This window comes from Orcinus orca, chromosome 7 (genome assembly GCF_937001465.1).
Source record: "Orcinus orca chromosome 7, mOrcOrc1.1, whole genome shotgun sequence".
NCBI lineage: Eukaryota > Metazoa > Chordata > Mammalia > Artiodactyla > Delphinidae > Orcinus > Orcinus orca.
In genome coordinates this window covers 10,784,427-10,797,265 of record NC_064565.1, presented here as the reverse complement: position 1 = coordinate 10,797,265, position 12,839 = coordinate 10,784,427, and the positions used below count along the sequence as shown (strand labels likewise).

The following is a 12,839-nucleotide window of genomic DNA, read 5'->3' as shown; positions in this document are numbered from 1 at the left end:
ACTGAGGCTCATAGTCATATTCACATGGTTTCTGCATTAAATATCAAATGAATGTGTAGCTGGAGGATGTATGGTTATGTTTAGTTTTTGAGGAATCATTATACCTTTTTCCACAGAGGCTGCACCGTTTTACTTTCCCATCAGAAATGCGTAAGGGTTCTAATTTCTCCACTTCCTCACCAACACTTACTATTTTCTGTTCTTTTGATAACACCCATTCCAATGGGTGTGAAGTGGTATCTCCTTGTGGTTTGATTGGTACTTCCCTAATGATTAGTGATGTTGAGCATCTTTTTGTGTGCTTATTGACTATTTGTATATCTGTGGGAAAATACCTGTGCAAGTCCTTTGCTCATTTTTAATGATTTGTTTTGTTGTTGTTGAGTTGTAGGAGTTCATTTGTATTCTGGATATCAATCCTTATAGCTATAAGATATGCAGGTATTTTTTTCCCACTCCATGGGTTGACTTTTCACTCTCTTGATAGTGTTCTTCGATGCATCGTTTGAAGATATAGAGTTTTAAAGTTCTTCTGTTTTATTTCTTCATCTATTTCATACCCCATGATGCTGCAGAGTCCAACAAGCACGTCTTAGTGAAGCGTTGACTTTGATAGCTGTAAAAGTAGTCTCTTTGCCAAGTTTTGTGTGATACGCAAAGGAATCTTTTTTCATCTCACCCAAACTGGGGCTACAGACAAAGAGGTTTCCTTCCACCTCATTGGTTGTTGAGTGATGCCCCTTGTTTTAGCCTAGGAAACACTTCCCTGATGCAGGCCAGGAGGTACCCCCTGATTGGAAGCCACTGTGTCATAGGCATAGGTTTGGTGTGGTGTCCCTTGGACCACTCCCTGTCTCTGTGGAGGCTTCGTGGGAGGCCCTGGGAGTCTTTGTGGACTATATAGTTGCCAGACTATGCATAGAAGACTTGGCCTTTTACCAACCAGAGATGGCTCTGGGTCTGTCCTGGTTGAATTTATGGCAATAAGGTAGTTGTGGGGCTGCCAGAAGATTGATGCTAAAACTATTAGGGTTCTCAGAGTGACCTTGCTTGCCTAAGATTTTTGTTAGTGCCAGGGCTGCTCCACCTTGGTCGTGCATGACAGCCACAGCTCTCAAGCGTGACCCAGACCTGCAGCCAAGAGGCCATCGTCAGCCCTGTGGAGCTCACCTGTGGGCTCTTTGATCATGGCGATCATCCCAGTCCACAGAACCAAGGATCCCTGGACATATTTTGTGACAATGTTGACACATCACAGGAAACAAATGGCCTGTATTATATGTATTCAGAGTTAGTATTGAGACGTACCAAAAGATATAATTTGATATAGTTGTTTGGTTCGATGAGAGAATGTATAGGCTTGATTCCAGTTCAGATATATTCACGAATATATTCAAATATATTTTAGCATTCTTGGAATTTAGTCCTCAATTCAACAGATTAGAGCATTTTTTTCAGTCTCATGATTTAGTTCAAGATCTTCCTTGGTTAGAAATCAAGTTAGGAGGGGCGGGGAAAGCGGAAATGCTTTTCTAAGTTGTTTACCGTGATGTTGATTGTAATAGTGAAATAGATTATGATGTATTCATAAATATAATATTATGCAGTCATTGAAAATATTGATGTACCCCTATACTTATTATCCAACAAAATGTTTATATTATTAAATGAAAAATCAGGTTACCAAATAATATAGTACTACTTTTGTGTATGTAGATATATATATTTTAACATATGGAAGAATGATGAACTAAAATGTTATCAATACTTGTTTCTTGAATATGCTATTATTGTGTGCATCTCCATTTTCTCCTTATATTTTTTTCCTGAATGTTTTTTCGGTAAATTACTACTCTGATGATCATAAAAAGTAATAAAGTTATTTAGAAGAGGGTGAGGGAGAGTTATGGGCCAGGCCCTGAGCTAGGTGCTTTATTTTCTGTGTTTCGCCAGTGCAATATTTACAAGAGCCATGCAAAGTAGGCATTATCTCCATTTCACATATGGAAAAATCAGCACCTACCCCAGGGCTGTAAAACTTATCAGTGACAAAATCTGTATTTTTTTCTCATACCAATTGATACAAAGCTTATATTTTCTTCAGACCAGCTTGTTGGCGTTCAGTACTTAGGTTGATTATATTATGTTCAGCAACAATTGGAAAACCTTCAGTAAAAGAGATGCTAAATTTTCACCAACCACATCTTTCAGGGCGAGTGACTTGGTAATGAAGGTGGATGCTCTCCTGTCAGCTCAACCAAAAGGAGATGCAAGAATTGAGTACCAGTTTTTCGAAGATAGACACAGGTATAGAATCAGTGTTGAATTTGTGATATTTACCTTTACCTCAGCTCCTTTATTTTTCCATATAAAGTGTGTATATAAACTCTTACAGGAATGGAAAATTTGGCATGTGGTTTTTATATATATTCATATATAAAATTCATGTAACAGATATCAGTTGCATAAAAGTTGACATTTATTTCTAAATAAATCTGAAATAGTTCTGAATATACCCTTTAAGAAAACAGAAAGCATTTAATGAAACCGATCAGTTGTCATTTTCTGATATTAAAGAATAAACAGGTTGTTAGAGCATTTGTCTCATCTTTTATTGAAAACTGTCTTGTTTTCAGTAAAATAAAAATAAGTATAGCATTATAAGGAAGTCCTTGTTTTTTGTTTTCCAGTTTTTTATTTTGAAAAGTTTCAAACCTAGAGAATAGTTGAAAGTCTATTATAGTGAATACCCAAATATCTTTAATCTAGCTTCACCAATTGTAGACATTGTGCCACAGTTTTCCGTGTGTGTGTATAGTATATGCTTGCATACAAACATACATGCACTCACATTTTGGGGGAACCATTCGAAAGTACGTTGCAGATATCATTATATATCATGCCTAAATTCTTCGGCATATGTCTCCTGAGTACTAGGAGTATCTCCGTAGTACTGTTAAGCATACCTCAGCAGTTTAACCTTGATAAAGTAATATTATGTAATACCGGTCCATTTTCAAATTTCTCCAATGCCCAGTAATGGCTTTTTACAGCTGTTTGCTTGTTTGGTCCAGATCACACATTGCAGTCAGTTGTTGTGTCTCTCTAGTCTCTTCTAAGCTGGAACAGTTTGTGGGCGTTTTTTTTGTTTTTTGGGTTTTTTGGGTCTTTTATGACATTGACTTTTTTGAGAGTCCAGGCCAGTTGTCTTGTGGAATGTCCCACAGTCTGGGTTGTTTTCTCATGATTAGACTTAAGGTTAACTTGTCTTGAGGAAGAATGTCTACAGTTGATGTATCCAGGAAGGTGTATGTCCTGATTGCACCTTAGGATCACCAGGGAGGCTCTAGATGCAGAAGCCTGCATCCTGCTCCGCTGTGACTCTGGTTAATGAGTCTGGAGTAAGTTGGACTTTGGTTTAATTGACCTGTGCTTTCTCACAGCCAGTCCTTGTGGGGATAAAATTTGAACTAATGACTCCAGGCTAGAATGGAGATCCTCTCCTTTCTCACTGGCTGTGGCTCCTTGCTAATAATCACCCAGGTTGGATTTTACCCACTAGCACCATCCTCTCTTTACTCTGTATGGTTTCAGGAAGTGACATGGTCTGGTTACTACCACAGGAAACATTCCTAATTGACCTGCTGTCTTGTTTGCCTGTCATAGCCAAGACCTGAGCTAGACCTCTTCCCTATTTAGCACATCGTTTTCTCCATGAGTCATATATAATTAAAATGTCCTAATTACAAATTCTAGTATGATGCAAATTTCAATTAGAGAAGTTATTTTTATTGGGGTCATGTTAGTTAAATGAGTGTTTGTTATACTCAAGTCAGAAGTTTCTTACTTAGGCAAGAAACAAGAAGTCTGAATTACTGGTTATGTATACCCTTTCCCTGAAAGTGTGGTCCATGGAACAGGGCACTGTCTGTGAGCTTGTTGGAAAGGCAGAGTCTTCTGGCCGCAGTCCAGACCTCCTGAATCAGAATCTTCATTGTAACAGGATACCCCAGGTGACTCCTGCGTACCTTAAGATTGGCGAAGTGCTGCGTTCCTTGACGTTTGCTCTACTCACCTCTCAAGAATGTGGGTGATTCCCCTAATGTTGCTTCTGTATCTGTCACTTTCAGCCTATTCTGGTCTTTTCTCTGATGAATACAGCAAGTATATTTAAACATCGTGTTGTCAGTTTATATTGTTCTCCGTTTCCACACCAATATTCCTCTTTTCTTGGTGTTTGAATTGCCCTCTTTTTTGCTGCAGAGATGCGGGGGTGGTTAAAAGACCTTACAGGGTCCGTTTCTGAGGATGTCTGTTGTGGGTCACCTAGAGCACTGGCTCAGGACATGGGTATGCCGTACAGAGCTCTACCCCTACCAGCCAGGCTTAGGGGCCTGACCCACACGCTGTGCTCTAGAGGACTGTTGGGGACCCCTCTTCTCGTTTCCTTTGGGAGAGTTTGTATAATGCTGTTCTCTAATGCGCTCTTCCTTCTAGATTCTAGAGTATCACAGGAGGTCCAAGTTATCTGACGGCAGCGGCTCTTATACTTTGGCTTTTACTTAGAGAGTCTGTTGAAATGCAGATTGCTGGACCTACCCCCAGAGTTGCTGGTTCAGCAAGTCTGGGTTGGGGCCTGACAATTTGTTTTTTTCACAAATTCCTGGGTAAAGCTGATGCTGCTAGTCTGGAGCCACACTTTGAGAACAGCTGTATTAGAGGGGAAAAAAATGTATTGGAATAATTATTGGTAGCTGGAATTATCAATACCAAATTGAAAGCATGTGTTGCAGTACAGTCACAAAGCTATTCTGACGGTTATTTCCAAAACAGTTAAGATTTGAAATGACCTTCATTACCATTTAGACTGTGTTTACCCAGTTTTATTAGTTATTATGTTCTGTTTTGAACTTTGTTTTTATCCCACTGGATAAATGTTTTTGCATAAAAGTGGTGATTAATTTCAAAACCACATTAAAATAGTGTTCAGAGTAAACAAAGATAAGCATTGATTAAGCAATTAATGTTTTGGGAAAATTGGATGTATTTTTAAATCCTTTCAAGTTTATTCCTTTTTAAAATGTATCAGAGGCTCCTGCATCTCTTAAGCCACCTAAGGCAAAGTGGCTTTAGAAGGAGGCCATGTAACTAGAAATTACATGTGGGGAAATGCATGTTCTCCCCAGAAATCCTAGGAGTTGTCCTTTTTCACTTAACTAAGAACAGACAAAAAAATTGCATAACTTAATGCTGACAAGATGTAGTGAAGTTCATTTCTTGGCCTTGTAAAATTGTTTAGTTCTTCAGGAAATGTGGTTGACGAGACATATTAGCCACAAAAATATTTGTGTCATTATGACTCAGTAATCTCATGTCTAGGACTATGTTAATTCTCAAGAAATTTCCAAGTGTGAAAAAAACTGGATGTGAGAAATTCTTTACAGGTTGAAAGGCATCTAAATGTCCAGCAATATGGACATATATACACTACCAAATGTAAAACAGATAGCTAGTGGGAAGCAGCCGCATAGCCCAGGGAGATCAGCTCGGTGCTTTGTGTCCACCTAGAGGGGTGGGATAGGGAGGGTGGGAGGGAGACGCAAGAGGAGGGGATATGGGGATATATGTATATGTATAGCTGATTCACTTTGTTATACAGCAGAAACTAACACACCATTGTAAAGCAATTATACTCCAATAAGGATGTTAAAAAATAAATAAGTAAGTAAATGTCCAGCAATAAGGAATAGCTTGAGTAAACTACAGCAGGTTCACTTGGTAAATCGAAGATTATTTCTTATTCAGGATATTGATGTATAACAACATGGAAAAATCTTTATAAGAAACTTTTGGGGGAAGGAATGAAATCATTATAAAATTGCTGATATCCTGTAGGTGCATCTCATCTTTACATAGGCATTTAAGGAAGACTATGTAGAAATATGCCACAAAGTGGTTGAGTTGGGATGGTGAGATTTTATGATTATTCATTTCCTTTTTCACTCTTTTGCAAGTTTTTGTAATATTCTTATGCTCCTTTTACTATTTAAAAAAGTCAATTTCTTCTCTCCTCATAACCTTCTTGCCAAGAAATAAAAATTGGCATAATGTAACTGTCAAAAACAAACATCAGAAGCTTTTAGAGGGTTTTTAAACTTTGTGGCAGACCTAATCACATAGTTGACCACCATGTAACCTTGTTGTTTTAGATCTAAAGTTTTTTTGAAATGTTAAGAGGGCTGATTGGTTGTGTTGGATGTGTCATCTCCCCACCCCATCCCCCCCCAAAGAAATCAACTGTTTCCTCTTTGCCTCCAGATTAATGTTTTATCTTTTTGATCTCTGTAGTGCAATTAAACTGAGGCCAAAGGAAGGGGAGACGTACTTTGATGTCGTGGCCGTCGTTGACCCTGTCACCAGAGAAGCGCAGAGACTTGCCCCGTTGCTTTTGGTAGGGACAACTGCAGAGGCAGTTTCCGTCATCTGTGTCATATCGTATTTACCAGAAGTGGTCCCATACCCTGAGATTCTCTGCGAGCATCGTTTTCCCTTAGTTATCTTTAAAGGGCATTGGAAAGTGCTACAGGGCATCTTGGGCAGAGCAGATGTTTTCATAAAGATTAGTAATGGCTCTGAAAACAATTTAATAACCTCTGAAAGTAGGTACAAGTTTGGTTGATTACTTCATGTAACTAAGAAAAAAAATTTATTCAGAGCAAAATGTCTTTGAATTAAATTTATTTTTGCCATACTTTATATTGGCGAAGAGTAAAAAGGTAAAAGCATTCTGCTTTATCATTTTCCTTTCTTATAGCTAGCATTTTTTTTTGTAATGTGTCTTTTTTTTTTGGGCTGCGTCGCACGGCTTGTGGGATCTTAGTTCCCCGACCAGGAATTGCACCCGGGCCCTCGGCAATAATGAAAGCACCAAGTCCTAACGACTGGACCACCAGGGAATTCCCTGCAGAATGTCTTTTAGATATGTTATAAGATATTGCAACTTAAAAAATTTTAAAAGAACTCTGCCAAAAATATAGTTGCCTCAATTTTTTTTTGAGTTGTGTTTTTTTTAAGTTTTATTGAAGTATATAATCACTTAACCTTTTTTGTGGGTATTTGTATGTGTTTTTTCCTATGATAGTCTATAAGCTGCACTGATGAACCTTTAAACTCTTCCTTATGTAGACAGCTATATCCATTGCCTGTCTTGCTTCCCCACATATGTGGGGAGCAGTTATTTGCAATGACCTATTTCCCATGTTTTTGTCCACGTGATAGGTATGTGTGGTTTAGATTGTGCACTAGAGCTGTGATTTCTAGGGATTTATCCAGTGCAGACTTTATAACATTTATTATCTTTGTATTTTTGCTTGAGATATTAAGAAATGTTCTCTCTCCTAACTTAGTGTCGATACATTTCTGAAGAGACAATGTAAATATTGTATCTCAAATATCAGTCACTTTGTAGGGAAAATTTTTATGTTTTGTCATCTGATTTGCTCTTTTAGGTTTTAACTCAGCTGATCAACATGAATCTAAGAGTATTTATGAACTGCCAATCTAAACTTTCCGACATGCCTTTAAAAAGGTAAAACAAAGTGTTAAGAAATCAACCCCTGGAAAAAATCACACTCAATCTGAAATTGAATGTCAAGGATCAAAATGGGTTTATATATGGACCTCATATTTGAAAAAAATCACTTATTTTGAAGTTCAGTTTTCCTAAATTTCTAAGAACTAATCAAAAGTTCTAAGAACTTAGTGTGAGCGTGGGAGCATTTAAAGGTGGAATTAGGGACTTCCCTGGTGGCGCAGTGGTTAAGAATCTGCCTGCCAACGCAGGGGTCATGGGTTCGAGCCCTGGTCCGGGAATATCCCACATGCCACGGAGCAGCTAAGCCTGTGCTCTAGAGCCCGTGAGCCACAACTACTGAGCTCACATGCCTAGAGCCCGTGCTCCGCAGCAAGAGAAGCCACCGCAATGAGAAGCCTGAGCACCGCAAGGAAGAGCAGCCCCCACTCGTCGCAACTAGAGAAAGCCCACGCGTAGCAACGAAGACCCAACGCAGACAAAAATAAACTAAAAAAAAAAAAAAAAGTGGAATTAACCCAGGCCACTTGCACCTGTGGTTTGCTTTCTTTCCTTTTTTTTGTTTTGGTCAGAATTACATAATTCTCTAAAAACATTTGAATCAATGTAGCTATTAAATTTACCTTAAAATGTGCTGTGGTGTAGAAAGACACTTGTCTATATACTTCTTCTTAGAAGAGCAGTCATTTCTAAGTTGGAATGTATGTGGTTCATTTGCATGTATCTTGAAAGGAAGGCAGGCTTATCTGCTTACTCTCTGAGCTTTGGAATGGTCATTTGTGAAACAGGTCACCTGGAAAGCAGTCAGTAGTAATAGTGTAGCACATCTGGGGACTGTGGTAAACTGCCACCTTGCGAATGCGCTGGCTTCTATAGGTTAGATTCTGAGTGAATTGAAGCCGTGTTTGAAAGTGATGGAAGGGTTCCAGCTTTCACCATTATCCTCGGATAAGAGCAGTGTTTAAATGATTGCATACAGTGTTTTCAGGGCGCGCCCGAGAACTCAGCCACCATTTAGGACTTTGTTTTTGAGAGAGAGGAAAGTGAGTTTCTTTCACCAAGGGGAGGCAAGCACTCAGGGGAGGCAAGTGCTCAGGACATGCTTGTGACTCCAGCAGCGGCTGCCTCCATCCCCCCATCCCCCAACAGGGCAGGAAGGAAGGACCTCCCCTCCCAGCCCCACCTCCCCTGCTCTCCTCTCCCGTCTGCAACAACCACAGGATGTACATTTAGGTCAAGAGGTAGTTTTGGAAACACTTTTTTCAGTCTGGAAGGAAGCCCTTCCAAATCCAATTTGTCTTAAGCCAGTTGTTTACCTGTGTGGATGTGTATAAACTCAAGGACTGTGGTTGCATTGAAAAAAAATTCACATCTTTCTTTTCCATTTCAGCTTTTACCGTTATGTCTTGGAAGCAGAGATTTCTTTTACTTCGGACAATAGCTTTGCTAAGGGTCCAATAGCAAAATTTTTGGATATGCCACAGTCTCCTCTGTTCACTCTGAACTTGAACACACCTGAAAGTTGGATGGTAGAGTCTGTCAGAACGCCGTATGACCTTGATAACATTTACTTAGAAGAGGTAAGAATTATCTTTGCTTCCCAGTGTCTAACCACTACTGTAAAGCCTGTTGAAGATGTAGCGATGGTAGTCTCTGACTGAACAGACTGGATCACAGTCTAGGTGGGCTTCTGAGACAGTAGTGTTCAGGTATAATTGTATTTTTATAAATAACAGCCTAATAGATCTAATTCACATACCATAAAATTCACCCTTGTAAAGTGTACAGTTCAGTAGTTATAGTATATTTACAGAGTTGTGCAGCCATCACCACTGTCTCATTTTAGAATATTTTCATCACCCCTAAAAAACACTCCATACCCATAAGTAATCACTCCCCATTCCCCTTGCCCCTGGCAACCATTAATCTGCTTTCTTTCTCTATGGATTTGCCTGTTTTATTACATTTACCTAAATAGAGTCATATATTTTGTGACTGGCTTCTTTCATGTAAATTATTTTCAAGGTTCATTCGTGTTTTGGCATGTATTAGTACTTCACTCCTTTTTATTGCCAGATAGTATTCCATTGTATGGATATACCACATTTTATTTATTATTTATTTATTTATTTATATGTCACTGATAAACATTTGGGTTGTTTCTACTTTTTTACTAGTATGAATAATGCTGTTATGAGCATATGTGTACAAGTTTTCGTAGATATGCTTTTATTTCTCTTGGGTATATACTTAGGAGTGGGATTGCTGGATCATATGGTAATTTTATGTTTAACTTTTTGAGGGATTACCAAGCTGTTTTCCAAAGTGACTGCATCATTTTTCATTCCTGTCCTAATGACAAATGATGTTGAATAGTTTTTCATGTGTTTATTGGCCATTTGTGTATCTTCTTTGGAGAAATGTCTATTCAAATCCTTTGCCTATTTTTAAAAATTGGCTTGTCTTTTTTTTTTTTTTTTTGCGGTATGTGGGCCTCTCACCGCTGTGGCCTCTCCCGCTGCGGAGCACAGGCTCCGGACGCGCAGGCTCAGCGGTCATGGCCCATGGGCCGGCATGCGGGATCCTCCTGGACCGGGGCACGAACCTGCGTCCCCTGCATCAGCAGGCGGACTCCCAACCACTGCACCACCAGGGAAGCCCTGGCTTGTCTTTTAATTGTTAAATTGGAAGAGTTCTTTTTATATTCTGGTTTCAAGTCTCTTGTCAGATACATGCTTTTCAAATATCTTCTCCCATTTTACAGGTTGTCTTTTCAGTTTTTTGAAGGCATCCTTTGAAGCACAAATGTTTCTAATCTTCATGAAGTCTAATTTACCTATTTTTTGTTGCTTGTGCTTTCAGAGTTATATCTAAGAAACTGTTGCTTAATCCCAGGTCACAAGGGTTTACTCCAGTGTTTTCTTCTAGGTCTTTCAGAGTTTAAAACTCTTACATTTTACTTCTTAGATTCATTTTGAGTTAGTCTTTGTATATGGTGTGAGGCAGAGTTCCAGCTTTATTCTTTGCATGTAGATATCCAGTTGCCCCAGCACCATTTGTTTTAAAAACCTATTCTTTCCCCCATTGAATGGTCTTTACATCTTTTTCAGAAATCAGTTAACCCTAAATGTGAATGTTTAATTCTGGGCTCTGAATTTTACTCCATTGGTCTCTGTGTCTGTCCTTAGGCCAGTACCACACTGTCTTATTTACTGTAGCTTTGTAGTAAGTTTTGAAATTAGGAAGTGTGAGTTTTCCAGTTGTGTTCCTCTTTTTCAAGATAGTTTTGGCTATTCTGGGTTCTTTGCATTTTGGAATCAGCTTGTTAATATCTGCAGAAGAGGCTGCTGGGATTTCAATAGGGATTGCATTAAATCCCTAGATGAATTTGGAGAGATTGCCATCTTAACAATATTAAGTGTTCTGCACCATGAAAATGGGATGTCTTTCCATTTATATAGGTCTTTAATTTCTTTGAACAATATTTTGTAGTTCTTAGTATACAAGCCTGTATAAGATCATGTCATCTGCAAATAGAGTTTTACTTTTTCTTTACAATCTGGATGCCTTTTATATACTTTTCTTGCCTGATTGGAAAAATTTTTTTTTAATTAATTAATTTATTTTATTTATTTTTATTATTATTATTTTTTGTGGTATGCGGGCCTCTCACTGTTGTGGCCTCTCTCGCCGCGGAGCACAGGCTCTGGACGCACAGGCTCAGCGGCCGTGGCTCACAGGCCCAGACGCTTCGCAGCATGTGGGATCTTCCCAGACCGGGGCACGAACCCGTGTCCCCTGCATCGGCAGGCGGACCCTCAACCACTGCGCCACCAGGGAAGCCCTGCAAAATTTTTTAATTACTGATTCAATCTCTTGTTGTAGGTCTGTTTAGATTTTCTATTTTGTCTTGAGTCAGTTTTCAAAGTTTGTGTCTCTTAGGAATTTATCCATTCTATCTAGGTTATCTAATTTTTTGGCATGTAGTTATTCATAGCATTTTCTTATAGTCTTTTTTATTGAATAGTGATGTTTCCTTTATCCTTGCTGAGTTGGCTCTTCTCTCTTTTTTTTCCTAGTCAGTCAAGCTAAAAGTTTGTCCATTTGTTGATATTTGTGAAGAACCAGCCATTGGTTTCATTGGTTTTTCTTTATTGTTTTTCTGTTCTCTGTTTCATTTATTTCCATATAACTGTATTTGAAGTCTCTAAGGTAAGTGGTCCTTTTTCCCTAATCCATTTTCAAAGATAGTGCAATTTCATTTCACTGATGTCTCTTCCCAGCCCTCACTCTACACCTAGCTTAGAGTATATTAACAAAGGAATTAAAAGACATGGTCTTTACTTCCAGGGAGCTTACGGTGCCTCAGAGCCTCCTTCCTTTTTAACAACATTTGTCTCTGTGTCTGCCTTAAATATCTCTTATTACAATCGAAGCCTGTTTTCTGGTTCTGTCTTCTTGGGAATTGGGAGACTGGAAACTTGAAGATAGTTACCAAAGGAATTAGCAGCCCTCTTATCATGAGGTTGAATAATTCTAGTTTCTTTAAGTAGAAACCCTTAGGTACTAAGTTGGTGGCAGGGAGAGAGAGAGAAAGAGAGTGTGTGTGCACATGCGTGTGTATGTGTACATACGTACACACCATATTTTTAACAAATAGGGAGCCCTGGAGGAACCAACTCTTGTTGAACAGGCCACACAAAGCACTAAAGAACAGTGCACAGAAGTATAGATCAGATGCAAAGCAGGTTTCTTCCGGGGCCTTCCCTGGTGGTCCAGTGGTTAAGACTCTGTGCTCCCAATGCAGGGGGCCCGGGTTCGATCCTTGGTCAGGGAACTAGATCCTGCATGCCGCAACTAAAAAAAAAAAAGATCCCGCCTGCTGCAACTGAAGTTACCACACGCCGCAACGAAGATCTTGCATGCTGCAACTAAGACCAGGTGCAGCCAAATAAATAAATATTTTTTTTAAAAAAAACCCAAAACAAAAACAAAGTAGGTTTCTTCCGTATCTCCCAGAGTTTTTGCTCCTCTTTCTTAGGCTTCCTCCAGTTTCTCTGCACTCCATTGAAAATACAGAGCCTGAGACTCGTGAGCATGTGGAGCATTGCAGTAACACGTTAAGCTCCAAGTAGCTCACTGTTAGGGTTAGGTAGGGTCATAAAACCAAGCCTGAGCTAGCCTGGGGTAGAAACTCTTCAATTAGCTAAAGCCAAGCTGCCCTAAGACTTCGTAGTTGTGTCCTATT

General features: G+C 39.2%; 1 protein-coding gene across 3 annotated transcripts in view; it reads left to right on the top strand.

Moving 5' to 3' along the window:
- Window positions 1-12,839, top strand: part of UGGT1 (UDP-glucose glycoprotein glucosyltransferase 1) — a 130,298-nt gene that overhangs the window by 90,790 nt on the left and 26,669 nt on the right. For all 3 annotated transcript variants that reach the window (XM_004276873.3, XM_033400187.2, XM_049712742.1), the window contains 4 exons: window positions 2,212-2,307; window positions 6,349-6,451; window positions 7,509-7,588; window positions 8,982-9,171. In XM_004276873.3, coding sequence (XP_004276921.2) covers window positions 2,212-2,307; window positions 6,349-6,451; window positions 7,509-7,588; window positions 8,982-9,171 — 469 coding nt within the window. The remainder of the gene's footprint in view (window positions 1-2,211; window positions 2,308-6,348; window positions 6,452-7,508; window positions 7,589-8,981; window positions 9,172-12,839) is intronic.